Source organism: Rhinoderma darwinii, chromosome 1, assembly GCF_050947455.1.
Source record: "Rhinoderma darwinii isolate aRhiDar2 chromosome 1, aRhiDar2.hap1, whole genome shotgun sequence".
NCBI lineage: Eukaryota > Metazoa > Chordata > Amphibia > Anura > Rhinodermatidae > Rhinoderma > Rhinoderma darwinii.
In genome coordinates this window covers 215342471-215368095 of record NC_134687.1, presented here as the reverse complement: position 1 = coordinate 215368095, position 25625 = coordinate 215342471, and the positions used below count along the sequence as shown (strand labels likewise).

Here is a 25625-nt window from a genome sequence, read left to right as displayed (position 1 = left end):
AGCGAGCATTTTAACCCTGCAGGTGTTTTGCAGAAATTAGTGTGCACTCGATGTTGCAGAGTGAAAATTTTATTTTTTTCCATAGATATGCCAGTATGTGGTACCCAGCTTGTGCCACCATAAGTCAGGTCTCTAATTATTATGCTGTGTTTCCCGGTTTTAGAAACACCCTACATGTGGCCCTAATCTTTTGCCTGGACTATCGACAGGGCTCAGGAGTGAGAAAGTACCATACTAAATTGAGGCCCAATTTGGCAATTTACACAGTATTGGTTCACAATTGCAGAGGCTCTGATGTGAAATAATAAAAGAAACCGCTGAGAAGTGACCCCATTTTGGAAACGACACCCCTCAAGGCATTTATTAAGGGGTGTAGTGAGCATTTTCACCCCACAGGTGTTTTTCATAAATGACTGCGCTTGCGAATGGTGCAAAGTAAAAATTTTAATTTTTCCCTAGATGTTGCATTTAGTGGGAAATATGTTGTGCCCAGCTTATGCCACTGGAGACACACACCCCAAAAATTGTTAAAAGGGGTCTCCCAGGTATGGCGATGCCATATGTGTGGAAGTAAACTGCTGTTTGGGCACACTGTAGGGCTCAGAAGGGAAGGCGCACCATTTGACTTTTGGAGCGTGGATTTTGCTTGGTAGTAGTTCTGTTTGGAGTTTTACTGGTATTTCAGTTTATAATGTGGGGCATATGTAAGCTAGACAGAGTATATTAGGGGCATAGTAAATAATCCATAAATATTTGTGAAGCAGTCCTTTCTGCACAGACCGGTGTCGCACTGATAAATGGTGTCCTTACTCATCTCCCATTTGGTCCAAACTCCGCACCTTTGCAGTTTGAGGAATTTTGCTGGGAAGTGTTGTCCTGGTATAATACAGGCACCCTCCTTTCCAGCAGATGTTTGGGCCCTCCCCTTCCTGGTTCCCTAATTTTAGAGCCTTGATAAATCGCCACTTGAAACCGAAGAAATGTTCCCCTCGGGCCGACACAACTGCATATTTTTCTTTCCTGACTTATTGGAGCCTTAACTAATTTTTTTTTTTTTATATATGTAGTGGTATGAGGACTGTTTTTTTGCGGGACAAGCTGTAGTTATTATTGGTACATGCGACTTCTTGTTCACGTTTCCTTTTTTTTGGGAGGCAAGGTAAAACAAAAAAACAGCAATTCTGCCATCGTTTTATTTAGGGTTTTTTTTTTATACAGCGTTCACCACGCGTCATAAATTACATGTTACCTTCATTCTGCGGGTCAGTACGATTTCGGCGAGATCTAATTTATAGAACTTTTGTTTTACAACTTTTTGCACAATAAAATTACTTTTGTAAAAAGAATGTATTTTTTTCTCTCGCCAAGTTGTAAGAGCCATAACTTTTTAATCGACGGAGCTGTATAAGGACTTGTGTTTTGCGAGACGAGCTATAGTTTTTATAGGTACCATTTTTTGATACATGCGACTTTTTGATCACTTTATTTCAATTTTTGAATACAAAGTGAACAAAAAAAAAAGGAATTCTGGCATTATTTTTTTAGGTTGTTTTTTTACAGCGTTCACTGCGAGGAACAAATAACATAATATTTTTATAGTTCAGGTTGTTACGGACGCAGCGATACCAAATATGTATGGTCTTAATTTTATTTTTTTCAATAATAAAATGACTTGATTATGGAAAAAGGTTGATCATGTTTTGTTACTACTTGAAACTTTTAATTTTTTTCAACTTTTATTTTTACACTTTTCGTTAGTCCCACTAGGGGACTTGAAGGTCCAACTGTTTGATTGATGTTCTATACATTGCAGTACCTATGTAGTGCAATGTATTAGAACTGTCAGTTATTCACTGACAGCAAGCCGATCAGGGCCTAATCGGCTTCCGTAATGGCAGACAGGAGACCATTGTTAGGCCTCCTGTTGCCATAGTAGCAGTTGGCAGCCTGGCCATCGCAGGGCAGGCTGCCGATTTGCTACAAACCACTTTGGTTCGCATTGGATCGCTGCATTGAAGGGGTTAATGGCAGGAATCGGAGCTAGCGCCGGTTCCTGCCGATACATCGGGGTGTCCTCTATAACATACAGTGGACACCCACTGCTGGATGATGCCGGTTCAGCTTCTGAGCCAGAGCCATCTTGCCGATGGTACTGGAAGCCTTTTAGGCCGCCCTGCCGCCGAGCGGGGCCTAGAAGGCTTCCGTTGCTGGCAGACCGGGAGTTAAGTATTAGGCCTCCGATCGCCTTTGCAGCCACCGGCAACCCAGTGATCATGTTGCTGGGGTGCCGGTGGCTAAAAACTCCAGACAGGCTGCAATCTCTATTGAACGCAGCATCTGAGGGGTTAATCGGCCGGATCAAATGCTAGCTCCGGTCCTGGCCGATACCTCAAGGTGCCAGTTGTAACATACAGCTGGCACCCGTCGGTGACGGTGCGGGCTCAGCTCCTGAGCCCACACTATCACCGCGACGTAACGGTACTGCGCTTTGCGGGAAGCTCTGCCCGACAGTGCCATATATATACGGCGGATGTCGGGAAGGGGTTAAAAATACGCAAAAACACAATGAATCACATATCTCTTTAGGTTTATTTCAAGAAAAAGGCTACAATCAAGTGAAGTTTTGTTTTTTCAAATGAAACTCCAGTTGTTATAAAGTAAACTTCTAAAAGAGAAGAGCATTTAAAAGTTTAATTTGGCAGTTACTAGAAATGTGATTTTTCTTCTGTCAGGAGAGACCATCTCTTGCCTGCAATCAGCTGATCTTTATGACAAAGCTCATGTGCTCGTGACCGTCAACATCCACATCACAGCTGACTAATATCAGGAGTTAGAAAATAGACAAATTGATGTTGGTTTTGAGCCACGCAACGTTCCCATGACAAAAGGTGCCTAATACTTTTTCAGAAATCCAATAACGGGGATTTCAGACCACAGGATTGAAGTCCCTGTTATTGGGATCAGAGAAGCGCAGCAAAGGATTTCACCATAAAGAGGCTCTGTCACCAGATTTTCCAACCCCTATCTGCTATTGCAGCAGATCGGCGCTGCAATGTAGATTACAGTAACGTTTTTATTTTTAAAAAATGAGCATTTTTGGCCAAGTTATGACCATTTTTGTATTTATGCAAATGAGGCTTGCAAAAGTCCAAGTGGGCGTGTTTAAAGTAAAAGTCCAAGTGGGCGTGTATTATGTGCGTACATCGGGGCGTTTTTACTACTTTTACTAGCTGGGCGTTCTGACGCCCAGCTTCTGGCAGTGCAGACACAGCCGTGTTCTGGAGAGATCACGCTGTGTCGTCACTCACAGGTCCTGCATTGTGTCGGCCACATCGGCACCAGAGGCTACAGTTGATTCTGCAGCAGCATCAGCGTTTGCAGGTAAGTAGCTACATCGACTTACCTGCAAACGCCGATGCTGCTGCAGAATCAACTGTAGCCTCTGGTGCCGATGTGTCCTCGCTCGTCCGACACGATGCAGGACCTGTGAGTGACGACACAGCGTGATCTCTCGAGAACACGGCTGTGTCTGCACTGCCAGAAGCTGGGCGTTCTGAAGAGAAGTGGATGATACTTCTCGTCAGAACGCCCAGCTAGTAAAAGTAGTAAAAACGCCCCGATATACGCACATAATACACGCCCACTTGGACTTTTACGTTAAACACGCCCACTTGGACTTTTGCAAGCCTCATTTGCATAAATACAAAAATGGTCATAACTTGGCCAAAAATGCTCGTTTTTTTAAAATAAAAACGTTACTGTAATCTACATTGCAGCGCCTATCTGCTGCAATAGCAGATAGGGGTTGCAAAATCTGGTGACAGAGCCTCTTTAACGTAGTAAGCCATTAAAATTGTATATTTTTGATCATTCTATCACATTTAGAGTGCACATAAGGGCGTTTCTACACCGTGTTCCAAATTATTATGCACATTGGATTTAAGTGTCATAAACATTTAATTATTAGTTTTTCAATTAAACTCATGGATGGTATTGTGTCTTAGGGCTCTTTGGATCATTGTAATCAATCTCAGACATCTTGAAGCCGCTGGTGCCTTTGGAGTCCCGCGAACCTCAAGGTGTAGGATCCTCCAGAGGTTTGAAAGTGTGCATAAAGCTATTATTCGGCCACCCCTAAACAATGCTCATAAGCAGAAACGGTTGCAGTGGGCTCAGAAATATATGAAGACTAATTTTCAAACCGTGTTGTTTACTGATGAGTGCCGTGCAACCCTGGATGGTCCAGATGGATGGAGTAGTGGATGGTTGGTGAATGGCCACCATGTCCCAACAAGGCTGCGACATCAGCAAGGAGGTGGCGGAGTCATGTTTTGGGCTGGAATTATGGGGAGAGAGCTGGTAAGCCCCTTTAGGGTCCCCGACGGTGTGAAAATTACCTCTGCAAAGTACATATAGTTTATGACTGACCACTTTCTTCCGTGGTACAAAAAAAAACCACCGTGCCTTCCGTAGCAAAATTATCTTCATGCATGACAATGCACCATGTCATGCTGCAAAGAATATCTCTGTGTCATTGGCTGCTATGGGCATAAAAGGAGAGACACTCATGGTATGGCCCCCATGTTCCCCTGACCTCAACCCTATTGCGAACCTTTGGAGCATCCTCAAGCAAAATATCTATGAGGGTGGAAGGCAGTTCACATCAAAACAGAAGCTCTGGGAGGCTATTCTGACATCCTGCAAAGATATTCAAGCAGAAACTGTCCAAATACTCACAAATTCAATGGATGCAAGAATTGTGAAAGTGATATCAAAGAAGGGGTCCTATGTTAACATGTAACTTGGCCTGTTATGTTTTTTTTGATTGAAAGAGCTTTTGATTTCTGTAAATATGACCTCCTGATGCTGCAAATTCAACAAATTACCATTTTAGTTCTCTTTACAACCTTTAAAATGTTTTGATCTCTGTTGTGCATAATAATTTGAAACAATGCCTTTTGAGGTTTTTTTTTATACTTCTAAAAAAAAAAAATCTGTTATCATTAGGAGATTTGTTCAATAAAATTCGCATTATACTCCAACGGTTGATGGCTTGAAGATTATACGGCTATTTAGGAAAATCAGCGAAAAATTTGCATAATAATTTGGAACGCGGTGTATGCCCCTTTTGGAAGTTCTCTTTTCATATTAAATACCTGTTATTTGTATGCACTCGTTCACCATTAATATTATTCAATACCTGCGCAGGGTTTTATATGGCAGCTTTTCCAAGGAAGAATTTTCACTTGTATAGAAGCTTGAACCAACAATGCAAAGCAAATGGTTAAACTTCAAAATGCTATTACTACAATTAGCAACTTGTGCTGCTTAAATGGAGTCCAAACAGTTAGGCTACATGCACACGAGCGTATCAGATCCACACGTATGAATCTGGTCTGTATGTGTTGCGTTATTGCATCTGTGCTTTGCGAGTGGCGTGATTCACGCACTTGCATTTGTGTGCTGTGCGTGATTTTCACGCACCCATTGATTTCAATGGGCGACCAGTGCGTGAAATACGCACCACTATAGGACATGCAGTGAGTTTTACGCAACGGACACACGCTGCGTGAAAACTCCTCCTTGAAATCAATGGGTCCGTGTGCTGCGCGTGATTTTCCTGCGCAGAACACGGGCGTTATTCACGTTCGTCTGAATGAGCCCTAAAACTGAGCTTGGTCAGCCTTAAAATAACGTTAAAGGGGTCACGTAAGAGTATTAATAAGATTAGTCAGTGACACCTTAGGTTTATGCTTGTAAAAATATGAAAATATGTTAAATACAGGAGGTAATAACCAAATTCTATTCATTGCACATCATTTTCCACAGAATTAAACTCTTCTTTCAGTGAAGGGTTTGCATCATATTTTGCCTGCAGAGATCGCCCAATGTATCGCCAGTATTCTTTTCTAATGGTGTCCTTCGACATTGCCAGGATCTCACAGAGCTAAAAATAAATGGCAAATTGTATTAAAATAAATACATGCATAAACTTCTCATTGCACAGCTACAGTACTGTGAAAGAGTATTTGCCCACAATTTCTTTATTTTTGAATGTTTGTCAGATCAAACTAGCTTTAATATTAGACCAAGATAACCCACGCAAACATAAAATGCTGTTTTTAAATGATGGTTTTATTTTTTTCAAAGGAACATGCTGCTCAGTCCTACCTGGCCCTTTGTGAAAAAGTAATTGCCCCATTGCAGATGTGTCCTGCCTTATCTGAACATATTCTGGAGATGTGTAGCTCAAGATGACCAGCTTAAAAAGTTAATAAATCATGACTTCGCAATACCCTGTCACGAGATGTCAATGCTATGGATGTCCATCCACTGGTTGTGGCGTGAACAACAGCCTGTCAAGGATTTTGCTAGAACGTTGCGTGCGCTATTCTAATGAATTGGTTTCATGAGAAATTGGAGTCCTTAACCAAATTCAGGCAAAGGGATGGGTGGACACATTTGTAGGTACTAAATCAACCAGTTAACCAAATTCAATTGACAATTGGGTTCAAGATCACTAGCCACACCTAGTCATGATTACTGCCAGACCTGATGAATCTAAACATCACTTAAATAGACCCTGTCTGGCGATATGACGCAGGCTAGAAGGTCTCGAAAAGTATCACGATGCCACGTTCTAAAGAGATTCAAATACGGAGCCCAAATAATAAGTCATTGAAATCTACCAGTCTGGAAGAGACCAAGCCATTGCTATGTCTCTTGGGCACCAGTGAACCACAGTGAGAGCTATTATCCACAAATGGATAAAACTTAGAACAGAGGTAAACCTTCCCAGGAGTGGCCGCCCTACCAAAACTTCACCAAGAGCACCTCGACAACTCATCCAGGAGGTCACAAAAGAACCCAGATGAACATCTACAGAACTGCAGGTCTCACTAGCCCAAGTTAGGGTCAATGTACTCTACTCCACAACAAGAAAGATACAAACCTCTGCTGATCAAAAAACACACAGGCTCGTCTCTCATTTGCCATGAACATCTAAATGACCCCCAAGAATTTTTGGATAATATTCTGTGGACTGAGAAGTCAAAGGTGGAACTTTTTGTTAGACATGGGTCTCGTTACACCTGACATAAAGCGAACGCCGCATTCCACTATACGATCATACCAACAGTAAAAGATTGTAGTGGTAGTGCGATTGTCTGGGGCTGCTCTGTTTCTGCACAAACCGGACGACTTGTCATTATGGACGGAACCATGAATTCTGCTCTCTATCAGAAAATCCTGAAGGAGAAGGTCTGCCCATCAGTTCGAAACCAAAAGCTCAAGCGCAGTTGGGTTATGCAGCAAGACAATGATCCAAAAGTACACAAGCAAGTCACCTCTGAACGGCTCAAAAGAAACAAAATTAAGGTTTTGAAGTGGCCGAGTCAAAGTCCTAAATTGAATCCCATTGATATGCTGTGGCAAGATAATAAAGCAGGCAGTTCATGCTGGAAAACCCTCCAATGTAGCCGAATTATGACAATTCGGCAAAAAAGAGTGGTCCAAAATTCCTCCACAACAATGTAAAAGACTCATGTGAAGTTATCGCAAATGTTTGATTTCATGTTTAAGGGGCAATTACTTTTTCACATAGGTGATATAGGCTTTGAATAAATCTTTTTTCCTCAATAAATAGAATGTTCATTTAACTGGTTGCCGACACAGGACGAGTATGCTCGTCCTGAGCGGCGAGCACTTCGCGCATTAGGACGAGCATACTCGTCCTGTGTGACAGCAGTCTCTGCCGTCTCTGTGTGTGCGATCGAGAGCGGGGCAACGGCTGTAATACACAGCCACGGCCCCGCTCTGACAGCGGAGAGGAGAGAAACATCTTCTCTCCGCTGTTAACCCTTTGAACGCCGCGATGACAGCTGATCGCGGCGTTCAAAGAGAGGGGACTGCACATTGATCGCGTCACAGAATATAACTGTGACGCGATCAAAGCCCACAACTCGTATGGCCAGACAGCCCAGGGTCCAGTGAAGGACCCCAGGGCTGTCTGAACATATTTCCTGTTGTTAGGGCATACTGAGGTATGTCCTAACAACTGCCTGTGTACGATCAGTAACAGGCTAATGTACTGGCATATAGATCTATGCCAGTACATTGCAGTTACAAAATAAAAATCAAAATGATAAATCCCTTTATGGGATTAACAAAAAAAGTTAAATGAATGTAAAAAAAAATAATGGTAAATAAATAAATAAAAAGTCAAAAAAATACACAGAAACACACATTTTTTATAATAAATAAACTTTTTAAAATATAAGTCCAAAAACATGAAATAATAGACATATTTGGTATCGCCACGACCGTAACAACGTGTACAACAAATGTATACCATTATTTATGATGATCGGTGTATGGTGTAAAAAAAAAAAATATTAAAACTGCTGCGCAACTGCTTTTTTTCTTCATTTTAATCTAATTAAAAATTTATAGAAATTAAACGATAATGTATTTGTACCAAAAAATGGTACGTACATAAAGTACAACTCGTGCCGCAAAAAACAAAGTCTCATACAACTATGTCGTACAAAAAATAAAAGCGTTATGAGCGTCGGGATGCAAAGAGGGAAATGTAAAAAAAATTGCTCTGTCCTCAAGGCTAAAATTGGCCGTGTCCTTAAGGGGTTAAAAGCTGTATTTTATTTTCACTCATGTTGTCGTTATCCTATATTAGTTGGATGATCTGAAAACATTTAAAATGTGACAAATTAGCAAAAACAGAAGAAATCGGATAAGGGGCAAATACTTTCACAGAACTGTACATTAATTTGTAGCAAAATAAATGAACAATTTTTTGCAATATAAAATACAATTGTCAAGAGAAATTATAAAAAGAAGGTGTACGGTTTAGTTTAAAGGGATTTTCCCAAAATCACGATTGGTCGGGCTCTCAGCGATAAGAAAATTATCACCTATCCTTTTTTTTGCTGTGGCCATTGTACTAGAAGGAAAATACATCAGTTCCTATCACCATTCTTGGATGCTTAGCATGAAGTCCAGTCGTTTATCTCCTTCTAAAAGTAAAAATTGTGCGCAGTATAAAATATATCATACCTAAGCAAGCTATATAAAAAGTAGTACAAACCTCCAGTGCTTGTTTCAAGATTTCCTCAGTGTTGTCACATTTTCTCTCTAACATGTCATCATATAAATCGATTAGAAAGGCCACAAGAAATGGAGAGTTGTGGGTTTGCTGTAAATTCTGGATTTGCTCCAACAGGTTTGGGTAATCGGACATGCCTCGGTCTTGTAATATTCTAAAACAAACAAATGGTTAAATGTAAGGCTTGAATAATAGTAAGGAAAAAAAAAAAAGTACATTCAAAAATAGGGAGAACACGTTATAAATTCAAGCGGCTTTCCAAATCAACCAGAGTCCAACATGCATCACAGGCCCATCTTTCCAGAAAATGATCTTTTACATTTTATCTAAACGCCTGTTATGTACGGACATGATAATGCAGGGTCTTAGGAGAGGTTTACGGTGTATTTTTATTACTGATGCTCCATGCTTTTACTTAATGTATAGTGTTCACTTACTTGAGGCTCCTACCTCTATGATTATACTCTGCCTTCCCACTGCGTGGCTTTTATCCTTTGTAAGTTATAGCCTATACAGTGCAAACGTAATAAATATCTTTCATCAGATTGGTCTAAAAGAGCAATGCATGGCTGCCATTTAGTTTTGAAGTAGCTAGTTCTTGCTTCCACAGCAAAGTAGGATTTTTCATAAAGTATGGTCTTGAATATCGGATTCTTCCATACAAGTAGTGGGGGATTACCAGAGACCCATTTCTTAAGAATTTCTAAACGTGCTAAAAAGAATTGAAGAACTAGCTATACTGGGATTTTATATAACAAAATACAGGTGCAATCACCCAACAAGATCAAAATATCATCATGATCTATCCCAAAAGGTGCAATCCCTTTAATGTAGTCTTGTACTGGACTCAAATATTGGTGTAATTTTGGACATCTGCAGAGTAAATGAATCTGGTCAGCATCCGGAGAGCCACACTTTGGAAGAGCTAACAGATCTATAACCCATTTTAAACTACATTTTTTAGGCGTGTAGTGTAATTATTGATTACCATAAAGTGAGAAAATCCATGCCATATTGAGTGATACATAATCCAAATAAATTTTGAATGGATTCCCATTGGGGTTTATTAAATTGTCTCAAATCCCTTATCCACTTATTTATAGGAGTGGATTCCATATTATTTTTAAGGCCTAAACTCAAATGTTATTAGCAGAGTGAAATTACCCCTTTACCGTGAAATTTATTTAACAAAAGGTCACCAACTGGAAATGGTTTAATTCTATATTTGTGTTTATCTTTAGTGAAATTCCATGCAGGACATAATTGAAGATCGATAACCAACCATATTTTAGTAACCCAAAGTCCAGCTGGAAAGCCTGGAAGGATCTTAAGTTACAATTTTCAAATAAATGATAGTTGCGTTATCCCGTAATTAACCCAAATCTGTGAGAAGTTCATATAAATAAATATTATTCCAAAAAGCAGTAAGTTCCAAAAAACCCATATACGAAAGTATACTCTTCGCCTCCCGCCAGACTAACATATAATCTTGACAAAGGTTCCAAAGCATATTGGGGACTAATCAGCACTCCTGATTCTAATATTTGAAGAAGACACCAATCCTGTCCATACCCCCTCTTGTGTAATATTTTATTGAAAGCAAGATGCTTCCAATATATACATTTTTGCCACTGCGATGCCAAGAAACATTTCAAGAAATCCGGCAAAGCAAAGCCCTCATCCTTATATCATTTATAATACGGGGACGCTTTCCTTTCCAAATCAGATCCTGACTAATAAATTGCAGAGTTCTAAAAATAGTACGAGATAACCATACCGGGGCATTACCAAAATTCTGAAGCACCAAAGGCAGGATTTACCATTTGAATTAGTGCTATTCGTGATGCATACTGAGGTAATATCCTGTTCCGAATTTTAACTTTGTCTTAGGGTATGTTTTCAGTCGTTTTTCGGGCTTTAAACGGCCCGAAAAATCGGAAGCAGAACGCCTCCAAACATCTGCCCATTGACTTCAATGGGAAAAACAATGTTCTGTTTCGAAGGGGCGTTTTTTACGCGGTCGTTTTTCAAAATGGCCACGTAAAAAAACGGCCACGAAAAAGAAGTGTATGTCACTTCTTCAGCCGTTTTTCATAGACTATAGAAAAACAGCTCCAAAAACAGCTGTTAAAAACGCCGCAAAAAAAAGCGACTGATTAAAAAACATCTGAAAATCAGGAGCCGTTTTCCCTTGAAAACAGCTCCGTATTTTCAGACGTTATTTTACTGTGTGCGCGCACACATACTCTTGAAGGTGACAAATAATGGGAGAATATTCAGTGACACAATCTAATACGGTCCTAGAAATTCTAATACCCAAATATTGAATAGAGTCCACCACCTGAAGTTTTTGTCCTCCTAGTGCAGAATTGGAGTTAAGAGCCATCAATCACGATTTTTCCCAATAAAACTTTACGCCTGCAAACTCTCCAAAGATTTCATACACTTCTATGACATGACGAATATCAGGTTGTGTCTGTAAGAAATCGTAGCATGTCATCGGTGTACAAGGAAATTTTTTCCTCCATTTCACCCATCGAGAATCCTTTTATCAGACTATCTTTTCTTAGTCTAACTGCTAGAACCTCAATACGTAAAATAACAGTGGGAGAAGGGGCATCCCTGTTGGGCGCCTCGATACAAAGAAAAAAAGGGGCATAAAACCACCACCCATACCTATCCTAGCCCTGGAGTATACCATTTTTATTCATTTTCCAAAACTATAAGCAAAGCCAAAAGACCGGAGTACCACCCAAAGAAAACACCATTCCACTGTGTAGAAAGCTTTGCAAGCGTCCAGAGGCAATATAGCACCCTGGGGACATATATTGGTAAAGGCCCTGAGTTTTGCAGGAAATGGATATCTCAGGAAGTCTGGACCGGACCTACCAGGGAAGGGATAACTGCCATAAGTCGATTGGCCAGCACTTTAGTTAAGATTTTCAGGTCTGAATTCAAAAGCGATATAGGCCAGTAAGAGTCCACCTTCAGTGGATCCTTAGCCTTTTTTGGGATTAGAATATTTGTTTCCATCATAGAAGGTGGAAGTTTTCCCCGAAAAAAAAAAAAAAGCAATAATAGCATTGTAGAGGTGTTCTAAAAGAACATCTTGGTACCCAATTTACTCCACGTAAGGAATTCCATTCAGGCATTTGGCCTTATTTTTTGGTAGATTTTTAATCACATCCCTTAACTCCTTCATACTCAGGGGGGCCTCCAAACAGCCGTGTTGTTCATATGTTAACGACGAGATCAGAGTTTGCATAGTTTCTAATTTGCTCCTTCGAGCAATTCAATTTTGAGAAATAAAGATCTCTGTAGTAGCCTGCAAACGCTATTAATATACCCATTATGTACGTACATAATCTAGAGAGTCATCTCTTATTTTAATTATATAGGCTAATAATCCCCCCCCCCCCTCCTGATTTAAAAAAATATCCTTTTACCGAACCTAAATTATTAACTTTTGGCTGAAGTAAACTATCTGTCCTCATATTGTGTTTGCAAATTATGCCATTTTAATCTATTGAGATCCGAAGTGACTTGAACCAGATTATATTCAGACTCTGCCAACTATTTTAAACAGCCGATTCCGCTTGAATGTTTTTTGTTTTTTCAGTAGACTGTAAAAGAGACATCGAGCCTCTAAAGAATGCTTTAGAGGCTCGATGCTTTAATTTGCATCCCAAACAGTACAGAAAGAAGCAAAACCAACATTTACAGAAAAAAAAAAACTAAGCTGCTGCTGCTGCAGTGTTATTGTCGGATAGTGAATCTTGTCTTGTAATAGGATTAATCTTAACCCCTTCAGGACACAGCCTATTTTGGCCTTCAAGACGAAGTCGATTTTTTTCAAAAATCGGACATGTGTCACTTTATGTGGTAATAACTTTGGAATGCTTACCTATCCAAGCAATTCGGACATGGTTTTCTCGTGGCATATTGTACTTTAAGTTAGTGAAAAAATTTGGTCGATAAATTCAATATTTATTTGTGAAAAACACCAAAATTGAGAAAATTTGCGCTTTTCTAAATGTAAATGTATCTGCTTGTAAAACATATAGGAATACCAAACAAAATAGTTACTATTTCACATAGCCCATGTGTCTACTTTATGTTTGCATAGTTTTTTGAACGTTTTCTTTTTCTAGGACGTTACAATGTTTAGAACTTTAGCAATAATTTCTCACATATTCAAGAAAATGTCAAAAGACTATTTTTTCAGGGACCAGTTCAGTTGTGAAATGGCTTGGAGGGGTCCATACAATACAAACCGCCATAAATCACCCCATTTTAAAAACTGCACCCCTCAAAAGTATTCAAAACAGCAATAAGAATGTTTCTTAGCCCTTTAGGTGTTTCACAAGAATTAAAGCAAAACAGGGGTGAAATTTACAAACTATTTTTTTTGCAGAGATTCATATTTAATCCTTTTTTTTCTGTAACAGAGGGTTTTACCGGAGAAACACAACTTAATATTTATTGCCCAGAATATGCAGTTTTTAGAAATATCTCACGTGGCCATAGTGTGGTAATGGACTGAAACGAAGGCCTCAGAAGCACCTAGTGGATTTTGGGGCCTTCTTTTTATTACAATATATTTTAGGCACCATGTTAGGTTTGGAGAGGTCTTGTGGTACCAAAACAGTAAAAAACCCACAAGTGACCCCGTTTTGGAAACTACACCCCTCAAGGAATTTATCAAGGGGTATAGTGAGCATTTTGACCTCAGGTTTTTTGCTGAATTTAGTGGATTGAGGCTGTGAAAATCTACATTTTTTACAATAAAACGTAGAAATTTTTACAAGGCATAAAGGACAAAACACTTCAACATTTGAAAAGCAATTTCTCCCGATTACGGTAATACCCTTTTTGTGGTGATAAACTGCTGTTTGGCAACACGGCAGAGCTCAAAAGGGAAGGATCATCATTTGGCTTTTGGAGCTCAAATTTTGCTGGAATGGTTTTCGGGTGCCATGTCGAATTTGCAAAGCCCCTGTGGGACCAAAACAGTGGAAAACCCCCAAGAGTAACCCCATTTGGGAAACTACACCCCTCAAGGAAAATATCAAGGGATATATTAAGCATTTTGACCCCAGTTTTTTTGCTGACTTTAGTGGAATTAGGCTGTGAAAATGAAAATCTACGTTTTTTTTCTAATAAAATGTAGTTTTAGCTCAGATTTGTTAATTTTCACAATAAAAGGAGAAAAACCACCCCAACATTTGTAAAGCAACCTCTTCTGAGCACAGCAATACCCCATATGTGGCAATAAACTGCTGTTTTGACCCACGGCAGGGCTTAGAAGGGAAGGAGCGCCATTTGGCTTTTGGATCTCAAATTTTGCTGGAATGGTTTGCGGCGCCATGTCACATTTCCAAAGCCCCTGCGAGACCAAGTCAGTGGAAACGCCCAAAATTTACCCCATTTGGGAAACTACACCCCCTGAAGGAATTGATCTAGGGGTATAGGGGGCATTTTGACCCCACAGGTTATTTGCCGAATTTAGTGGAATTAGGCCATGAAATTGAAAAGCTTTATTTTTTCCGATAAAACATTGACATTTTCAGTTTTTACAAGGAATAAATGAGAAAGAAGCACCCCAACATTTGAAAAGCAATTTCTCCCAAGTACGGCAATACCCCACATGTGGTCATAAACTGCTATTTGGACACACAGCAAGGCTCTAAAGGGAAGGAGCGCAATTTGGTTTTTGGAGTGGGGATTTTACTAAATTAGTTCTCGGACACCATGTTGCATTAAGCTAAGGTACCAGTACAGTGGAAAGCTCCAAAAAATTATCCCATTTTGGAAAATACATGCCTGAAGAAATTTATCTAGAGGTATTGTGAGCATTTTGACCCCGTAAGTGTTTGCAGAAATTCGTGCACATTGGATGTTGCAGATTGAAAATTGCCATTTGACTTCTGTGACCAATATGTTGTGCCCAGATTGTGCCACTGGAGACACAAATTGTTAAGCGGGTTCTCCAGAGTACAGTAATACCCCATGTGTGGTCATAAACTGCTGTTTGGGCACACTGTCAGGCTCAGAAGGACCGCCATTTGGCTTTTGGAGCGTAGATTTTGCTTGGTAGTTTTGTTTGGGGTTTTACTGGTATTTCAGCTTATAATGTGGGGGCATACGCAAGTTGGGCGGAGTACATCAGGGCATACGTACGCTGGGCGGAGTACATCAGGGCATACGTACGCTGGGCGGAGTACATCAGGGCATAATAGACTGATGTAAGAATGAGGTGAATGAATAATAAAATTAATAATCCATGGATTGGTGTGGTACGCTTTGAACCAATCCTTTATGCACAGGCCGGGTTTTTTGGGTATCTGCGCTCCAGTATGGTCTAATCTTTGACTTCTTCACTAGCCCTATAAGACCCTAAAGTTTCCTCATCTCCGCTGTATCCACGGGGTCAACCTGTGGGGTCTAGAAAATTATGAAGTGGGGTTTTTAGTGAAAAACTACTGGACCTAAAAAATGTCTGGGCCGTCATTTAGCATCATTGCGTTTTGAGAGTCATAACGTGTTATTTTTCCGTTGACGGAGCTGTGTTAGGGGGCGTGTTTTTTGTGGAATGAGCTGTAATTTTTATTGGTTCCATTTTGGGGTACATGCGAGATGTTGTTTTGTTCACTATTTATTGCATTTTTTGGGAGACTAAACCAAAAAACAGCACTTCTAGCACGGTTTTGTTTCTTTTTTACAGCGTTCACCATGCAGTATAAACATGTTAACTTTATTCTGCGGGTCGATATGATTACAGCGGCCCCAAATTAATGTTTTTTTTTCCGTTTTACTTCTTTCCCACAATAAAAATACTCTTTTCTAACAAAAATCATGTTTTAGTGTCGCCATTTTCTGACAGCCATAACTTTTTTATTTTTCAGTTGATATCGCTGCGGGAGGGCTTGTTTTTTGTGTGACAAACTGTAGTTTTCGTAAGTACCATTTCCGGGTACTTGCAACTTTATGATCACTTTTTATAAAATAAAATTCCGAGACAAAGCGACTAAAAAAAGAAATTCTGTAGTGTTCTATTGAATTTTTTTTACCGTTTTCACCATGCGGCAAAAATAATGTGATATTTTTATAGTTCAGGCCGTTCCGAACGCTGCGATACCTATTGTGTATAGTATTATTTTTTGAATTTATAAAAAGGGACTTGATCAGGGAAACAGGGCGATTGCTTTTATTACTTAAAACTTGTATTTATTTTTCTTAAACATTTTTTACTCTTAGGGCAGATTCACACGAGCGTTGCGTTTTTGCGCGCGCAAACAACGCAGCGTTTTGCGCGCGCAAAAACCATTTGACAGCTGCGTGTTTCATCCGTGTCTGATGCGCGGCTGCGTGATTTTCGCGCAGCCGCCATCATAGAGATGAGGCTAGTCGACGGCCATCACTGTCCAAGGTGCTGAAAGAGCTAACTCTTTCAGCACCCTCGACAGTGAATGCCGAACACAATATCGCAAAACCTGTAGAAAAAAAAAAAGAAAAAGTTCGTACTTACCGAGAACTTCCCGGCCGTTGCCTTGGTGACGCGCCTCTCTTGACATCGGGCCCCACCTCCCTGGATGACGCACCAGTCCATGTGACCGCTGCAGCCTGTGCTTGGCCTGTGATTGGCTGGAGCTGTCACTTGGACTTAATTGTCATCCCGGGAGGTCAGACTGGAGGAAGAAGCCGGGAGTTAGCGGTAAGTCAGAACTTCGTTTTTTTTTCTACAGGTTCATGTATTTTGGGATCGGAAGTCACGGTCCATGGTGCTGAAACAGTTTAACTCTTTCAGCACCATGGACAGTGACTATCTCCTGACGTCGCGTACCGATAATTTTTTTGCCGGGATCGGCCAAAACGAGTTTGGCCGAACCCGGTGAAGTTCGGTACGCTTGTCCGGCATCGCTCATCGCAAAGACACTCTGTTTGGATGTTGGGAAACAGAAAAGCACGTGGTGCTTTTCATTCATCCTTTTCACTGCTGTTGCGCGAATCACGCTCGTCCCACGGAAGTGCTTCCGTGTGGTGCGCGTGATTTTCACGCACCCATTGACTTCAATGGGTGCGTGATGCGCGAAATACGCAGTTATTGAACCTGTCGCGCTTTTTGCGCAGCAGACAAACGCTGCGCAAAAAGCACGGACTGTCTGTACTGCCCCATAGACTTGTATTGGTCCATGCGTGCCGCGTGAAAACCACGCGACCCGCACGGACCGAATACACGCTCGTGTGAATCCCCCCTTACATGGATACTTGAAGATTTGATCTTCTGATCCCCAGTAGAATAAACTGCACTACTTATGTAGTGCAGTGTATTGTAACCGTAATTTTCCATCAGACAGTTAGCCTATTAGGTCCTGCCTGTCAATGCAGCGGATGCCATTGACCGCCACATTGAAGGGGTTAAACGGCGGCGATAACTGCCATTGCCGCCGGACGTCAGCTGTATATTACAGCGGCCACCTGCTGAAGATGAAGCGTGCACAGCTCCCGTGCCTGCTTCATCTTCAGGACGGGTCTGGTACGTTGGATTGCGGGAAGCTGCTTGTTATGCAGACGTATCAGTCCCGTCATTTTGCAGGAAGGGGTTAATATTTCCTTGCCACCTTTTTTTGTAAATAATGCCAGAACACCCTTGAACCTACCATATAGAGCCACAAATCTACCCTCTATCTGTAAACTCATCCAATATCTAAGCATCATTCCCTGTGAATAAGAATTGAAACTCTTGAGAAGGATGAGAAGACAGAGTGATAGGCCCTACTCATCCACCTAAATTATATATGCAGCAATACTATTAATGTTTTAATATTTTTTTGTGAAATATGAGTATTGCTTTTTTTGTCATCACACTAAAAAGATTCAAAAATAAATAAAAAATATAAAAATCTTTGAAAACTATTCAATCAAGTTAGAACATTCTGAATTTTTTAACTGATAAATGACAATATTATAGTTTCTAGGAACATTAGATGTGACTGAATTGGAGCATTAGGCCCCGCTTACACTGTTTTTTACCGTGGTTTTTGCTGCGGAAACCACAGCAAAAAAAGTCCAAAATTTACTCCAATGGAAGGTGGAGTTTTTTTTTTTTAACCGCAAGCAAAAAAAAAAAAAAAAAACCCGCTTGCGGTAAGGGCCAGTTCACACAGTTTTTTTGACGCGGAAACGTCGGAAAACCCGGCAAAAAACGCTTCCCATTGATTTCAATGGGAGGCGGAGGCTTTTTTTATTCCCGCGAGCGGAAAAACTGCCTGCACGCCAAACTGAATTTTGGGGCAGATTTTCCTCCTGCAAAAAACTCCTTGTAAACATAGCCTAAGGCTATGTTCACACGGAGTATTTTGTGGGAGGAATATCTGCCTCAAAGCTCCAAACGGAATTTTGAGGCAGATATTCCTCCCCCAAAATACTCCGTGTGAATAGCAATTATCGCGCCGTTTTTCGCCCGCGGCCATTGAGCGCCGCGGGCATAAAACACGCTTTCTCCTGCCTCCCATTGAAGTCAATGGGAGGTCGGACGCGGAAGCGCCCGAAGATAGGGCATGTCGCTTCTTTTTCCCGCGAGGCAGTTTTACTGCTCGCGGGAAAAAGACGCCGACGCCTCCCATTGAAATCAATGGGAGGCGTTCTCGGGCCGTTTCTGCCGAGTTTTGCGACGCGGTTTCCGCGTCAAAAAACTCGGCAAAAGACCCCGTGTGAACATAGCCTAAAAAGAAGAGACATGCCCTAGCTTGAGGCGGTTTCTGCCTCAAAAACCCCATTGAAATCAATGGGAGACTGAAATAAACACGTTTGACGCGTTTTTTTCAGCAAAAAAAGCTTGCGGTTACTCCATCTTTCTGTTGGAGATAGCTTAAAAAAAAAAAAAAAAAGGCTCGAAAAAACGCGTGTTGTGCAAAACCACTTCAAAAAACCGGAGCTGATTTTTCCCGGCAGAACTTTCTGCCTGTAAAAAACTGTGTGAACATACCCTTAGAGAGATGACATTCAATTTTTTTTTTTTATTTTTTTTTTTAAGAAGCAGTTTTTAGAGCTGCTCTTAGGATCCACTTCTATGAAAAACGGTAATCACTATATTACATTTAAAATGTCCAAAAACAGTGTAGACCTTACCCTCGTAAATAGTTCCAAGCACTCTCATTATGAGGAGCAACCTTGATCATGGCTAGAGAATACCTGGCAGAATGAAGTACAGCAATGGTCAAAAATAATAATGAAAACAGTTATTCTTCTGACTTAGCATAAAATTATTCAAAACAGAAATTGTTAAAACCAATAAAATCGTATTTAAGTTGTGGCAATAAACACCTTCACAGCAACTTTAGTCCTTATAGCAGTCCTGTTCTAGTGAGCAACTCCATAAACATTACATGGCAAAGTCCATGGATGGAGGGAAATGGAACTGGAACACAACAGTGCCATATAGTGCTTGAAACGCTACCATACAATGGCAAATACAGTACAAACAACTGCACCATACAATGAGCAAATTACAGTGCTATGTAGTGCTAAAATAATAATGCCAACCAGCAGGGGCATGATTTAAGTAAAAGGGGTTGCCCAGGGTGAGTGCAGTTTTTTATACTGATGACCAGTATATGATTGGTGAGGGTCTGAGACACTGACCCTGCACCGTTCAGACTGCCAGAAGCTATGTAGAGTCAGCTTCGGAAGAAGATGGCTCCAACCACTGTATAGTGGCCGTGCTGCAGTATTGCTCCTATTATAGTGAATAGGAGTAGAACTGCAGTTACCCAGCACGGCCACCATTTAGTTGTCGGAGCCATCTGCTTCCTCACCGATCATATACTGATGACCATTCCTGTGGATAGGGCTACCAATAATTTGCATATAGAGCCTTTCTTCTGTTTTGTGCTCTTTGAGAAAGTTGATCCTGATTGACAGTTCCACTTTAAAAGGAGTTGTCTTATAAGTCTTTTTAGAAAGGCTGGTCCGGCTACTCAGACCCCCAGTAATCAAGTCTTATAGCCCTAGGGAAGCCGAGGTCAACCACATATTTCCCCTTCAGCAGCCGCTGGGAATACAGACAGGGGTTGCCGTAGTATGACAACCCCATTAGACCTCATTTTTTATTTTTTTTGTTGCTTAACGGCAATGACCACAGACTTATTTCCGTCGCATTTCCCTAGGTTCTCTTTACGCAGCATCTATTATGCCAATGAAGAGAAGAAAGTGCTTTACTCTCTTCATTGACAAAATGCTTCTATTCCGTTGGCTCCACTGGGCAACGAAGCAGCATGGAACATATATTTTACCTGTGCTTGCCTTTACCTATTAACTGAAAAGCTCCTAATTTTAAAAGGGAACATTTTTACGAATAGGTATGTATTCAGAAACTGCTGTAAATATAGTTCTGTAAATCAAATTACGTATTTCTAAAAGCTTGCTTAAATATGAATGACTTACTGGACCTCTCGTTCTAGGATCTGGGGATTGCTATACCCAGAAGTATTAGAAATAATAAAGTATCTTTGGTTCCACGCAGAGTTGTTCCGAAGATCTCTTGCCAACAACAGGTCAACAAACTGCAATTCACCGTCCCACAAGTTGAACTCCTAGAAGTCAATTAGATAAAGAGTAAATAAAACCTTTCTGAAAGTAAAAAAAATAAAAATAATTGAAGATTCATCATTATACTTATTACCTTCATGTTTAGTGAAAATATATTACAAACGAAACAAAGTGTAGGGTCAATAGAGATAATGACCACAAGCTGCTATCTTTGGCCTTATAAATTGGACCTCACAAAATCAACTAAATAAGTCTTGTTCCAGCTATGACTGATAAGATACCTGAATGACCCATTGCCTGTGCTGCCAAGCATGATAGTTTTTGGAGTCCTGGTTTAAGATATCTGCAACAAAATCAAGCTCTTCTGATGGATCTTTTAGCAACTCGACCAAAACTCTTCTGTGGTGCCTAAAAGGTGGAAAGAATAACTACTTCAACTGATATAGTTAAAAAAAATAAAAAAAAATTAAAGAGACCCATTGCTCATGAACCTGATAAAGGTCTTGCAGCTTTTCAGTTTCTAAATTCAGTAAAATAACCATAAATTTAAGGTATAAACAACACAGGTTCTTATAATAATTATTCGTCACAGAGCTTTTCAGGCTTTTTAGTGTGCCGTTCACGAACAGCTAAAATATGTCTGTAGAGATCCAGCAGTGTAACTTCTTAAAGAGGCTCTGTCACCACATTATAAGTGCCCTATCTCCGCCTGATCGGCGCTGTAATGTAGATTAGTGGTTTTTATTTGGACAACGATAATTTTTGAGCAAGTTCTGAACAATTTTAGATTTATGCCAATTCGTTCTTAATGACCAACTGGGCGTCTTTTAACTTTTTACCAAGTGGGCGTTGTACAGAGGAGTGTGTGACACGGACCATTAGCGTCATACACTTCTCTTCATTCATGCTCAGCTTGTTTCACTGCACAGTGTGATCTCACGAGATCATGCTGTGACGGGACTTCCTCCCACAGGTTCTTCATTGGAGCCATGGAAGAGTCAACAGACATCACCTCCAGCCACTGCAGATTCGGATAAACGTCCTGGCACGGCTGGAGGCGACGTCTGTTGACTCTTCCATCGCTCCGGTGAAGGACATGTGGGAGGACCAGCGTGATTTCGCCGTGCAGTGAAACAAGCTGGGCTGGAATGAAGAGAAGTGTATGACACGGATTGGTCAGCGTCATACACTTCTGTTTACAACGCCCAGTTGGTCATTAAGAAGTAATTAGCATAAATCTAAAATGGTTCATAACTTGCTCAAAAATGATAGTTTTTCTAAATAAAAAAAAAGTTATTTACATTACAGCACCGATCAGATTATGTACGAGATAGGGCACTTATAATCTGGTGACAGCGCCTCTTTAACAAAGGATGGGTGTCTATGGATAGAAATGAGCCACCAGCACTTCCACCTCCAGAGCAGGTAAGATAAACAACAGTCCCTCGGACTGCCCATTTTTAAAAAGCAATATAACATTAGCAATAGACAGTTTTCCTAGGAGGGACAAATGGTAGAGAAAAGACAAAATCTATTTTCTTTTAATACACACTTTACTAGCTACAGTATATGCAAAACAATAGGGACAGTCATCACTATCTAATGCAATTGTAAAGGGACCCAAATTCAATTTTACACTTACCAGACTTGATAATTTTTAGGCTGATCCTCAATTATTGCTGTTATATAGTTCATTTCCTCTCTTAGGTCCTTCTTCAGCGATTTCAAAAGTACTCTCCTGTAATGCCTAGAATACAACATGAAATCAACAGTTACTCCACAATTTTGCCAACAAAATAATTTGCTATTTATTTGAATATAAAAAGCAGCAGTGGTAGAAAACAAAAACGCAAGCCACAAAAACTATTTGCAACATTAATTTAGCATTTCAGCAACGCCACTTAGAGGACGACGTTTCAAATGAATACGAAGTCCATATGCCCTAAGGCTGGATTTACACGGGATGGAAATGCTGCAGCATATTAGTCCCAACCATGCGGATGAAATTTAAAGTAATCTCATCCACATGCTGCGGCAAATTTTTGGGCCGGAAATCAGAGAATGCTGCGGATTTTCGAATCATTCTGTTCTGGATGTCCACCATCTTCAACGTAGACTGGGTGAAAACCGCAGCAAAATCTGCTGAAATATCTGAACATAATCCGCACTCTACACTCCACAGAAACTGCCCTTACTAAAGTCTCAAATGATCTCTTGGCGGCTAAATCGGACGGTAAATCCTCTCTCCTGATTCTTTTGGATCTCTCTGCAGCCTTTGACACTGTAGACCACAAACTCCTACTTAACATGCTCCACTCTATTGGCCTCCAGGACGCGGCTCTCTCTTGGTTTTCCTCCTATCTCTCTGACCGCTCGTTCAGTGTGTCATTTGCTGGTTCCACTTCTTCTCCTCTTCCCCTTGATATCGGGGTTCCTCAGGGATCAGTCCTAGGTCCGCTCCTCTTTTCTCTCTACACAGCTCCTATTGGACAAACCATCAGCAGATTTGGCTTCCAGTACCATCTCTACGCTGATGACACCCAATTATATACCTCTTCCCGTGACATCACCCCTGCTCTAATACAGAACACTAGTGATTGTCTGTCTGCTGTCTCGAACATCATGTCCTCTCTCTATCTGAAACTGAATCTTTCTAAAACTGAGCTCCTTGTGTTCCCTCCATCTACTAACCTCCCTAAACCTGATGTCTCCATCTCTGTGTGTGGCACTATCATCACTCCTAAGCAGCATGCCCGCTGTCTCAGGGTTATTTTTGACTGAGATCTTTCCTTTACTCCTCACATACAATCACTTTCACGCTCCTGTCATTTTCACCTCAAAAACATCTCCAGAATCCGCTCTTTTCTTACGGAGGAAACTGCCAAAACTCTGATTGTTGCTCTGATTCACTCTCGTCTTGGACTACTGTAACTCATTACTAGTCGGTCTTCCCCTCACTAAACTCTCCCCTCTCCAATCTATCCTCAATGCAGCAGCCAGGCTCATCTTTATGACCAACCGCTACACCAACGCCTCTAATCTGTGCCAGTCACTGCACTGGTTGCCTATCCCCTTCCGAATAAAATTCAAACTTCTTACTCTCACCCACAAAGCTCTCCACAGTGCTGCACCTCCTTACATCTCCTCCCTCATCTCTGTCTACCACCCTACTCGGGCTCTACGTTCTGCCAACGACCTTAGATTAAAATCCTCCATAATCCGAACCTCCCACTCCCGTCTCCAGGATTTCTCTCGTGCTGCACCAGTCCTCTGGAATGTGCTACCCCAGACAATCAGATTAACTCCCAATATCCACAGTTTTAAACGTGCCCTGAAAACACATATTTAGACAGGCCTATAACATTCCCTAATCTGACTCCTTTCCATGGCCCCCTTATAGATTAGTCATCAGAATAAGATTCCCTCACACTCCTTCTCTTCATGTCCGTCATACACGGATACTGGCTGGTGACCGGCTCATGCAGTTTTATGTTACCACCGCATGTGTATAAAAATGGCCGGACCGTTGTACAGAACAAACACTGTTACACTTTGTGTCTCCTTTACTTCCTCATAGATTGTAAGCTCTTGCGAGCAGGGTCCTGACTCCCCAGGTTTGAATTGTAAATGAACTTTGTCACTATGTAATGTCTGATATTGTTTGTTTCATGTCCCCTCTAAATTGTAAAGTGCTGCGTAATATGTTGGCGCTATATAAATAAAGATTATTATTATTATTATTATAAGACTATTGTGGTCTGCTCGCTGCAGAAAAATCCACAGCATTTCCATCCCGTGTGAATTTAGTCCAACAGGGAATATATAAAGGCGTTGTATTGATTTATTCTTGCCAAGTGGTATCTGTTAATTTTGATCAGGTATTCGTCAATTTTGATCAGGTATTCGTGCACTTCATCAATAAGTATTAAAGTGGTGCATCAAAATCAGAAATTCTGCACCATAGTTAGAATCGTGATGCAGTGACACTTTCTAATCTGTCCCGATTCAGTCTTCTTGCACCAATTGCCGTACTTGTTGGGAAAGGCATAAGAGTGGAGATTTACTGGATATTTTATCCAGAAAGTGTTCTTCAACCCATAGACCATGTTACAGAATAAACACATACACATAGGAGAAAAAAGAACCAACACATGTTCAGCACTGCCTCCCACAATCAAGTACGAAAAGCAAGATGTGGGACAAATGGAGTAGCTCCTCGCAACTTCTCTGGTAACAGCTGATCACTACAGGCTAGAGAAGCCAGATTCACAGTTACATCAATTTGGCACATCTTGCTAGACACGTTACACACTTTTCTCTGCCTTATTCGCTTAGTTTAGTCCAGTTTTTTTTCCACCAAAATTCTGGCACACAGCGTTGGATTTTAAGCCATGCCCCTTTCTGAAACCGTTAATAAATGTGGCGCGCAGCATGTACGCCAGAATTCGGGCATAATTTGAGCCAGAATTCTGGCGATTTCTCAATAGTCGATCTGCCCCAATGGGCCTTATTTATTAAAGGGGTTTTCCCACGAGAGACCTTTATGACACATCCGCAGGATATGTCCTAAATGTCAGATAGCTGTGGGTCCCACCTATCTCCAGATCGGGGCCCCCTAAACCCTGTTCAGCCACTGTGCTTTGAGATAAGTGGGACCCGCATCTATCTGACATTTATGACATATCCTGCGGATGGCTTGACAAAGATCCCTCACTCACTATGGGTCGAAACGTTGCCTGTTTATTGTGGAGGTCTTGACAATAAAACCACTTTGAAGATTTGGAGACGTGTGCTGTTGTCCTACTATTTCTTTTGGAATATCCTGCTGATGTGTCATAAATGTCTCTCGTGGGAAAACCCCTTCAATACTGGACTTGTTTCCCATTAGGGTTGCTGCGATACCAGAATTTAGACTTCGATACCGATACTTTGTGTAGTATTGCAATTCTTGATA

General features: G+C 40.9%; 1 protein-coding gene across 1 annotated transcript in view; it reads right to left on the bottom strand.

Moving 5' to 3' along the window:
• Positions 1 to 5727: 5727 nt before the first annotated feature.
• The window catches only part of FNTA (farnesyltransferase, CAAX box, subunit alpha), a 33065-nt gene continuing 13167 nt past the window's right edge, over positions 5728 to 25625 (bottom strand). Inside the window, exons 4-9 of the mRNA XM_075849844.1 lie at positions 22314 to 22418; positions 20953 to 21079; positions 20567 to 20715; positions 19253 to 19315; positions 9104 to 9275; positions 5728 to 5947 (exon numbers count right to left, since the gene is read on the bottom strand). Coding sequence (XP_075705959.1) covers positions 5807 to 5947; positions 9104 to 9275; positions 19253 to 19315; positions 20567 to 20715; positions 20953 to 21079; positions 22314 to 22418 — 757 coding nt within the window. The 3' untranslated portion in view covers positions 5728 to 5806. The remainder of the gene's footprint in view (positions 5948 to 9103; positions 9276 to 19252; positions 19316 to 20566; positions 20716 to 20952; positions 21080 to 22313; positions 22419 to 25625) is intronic.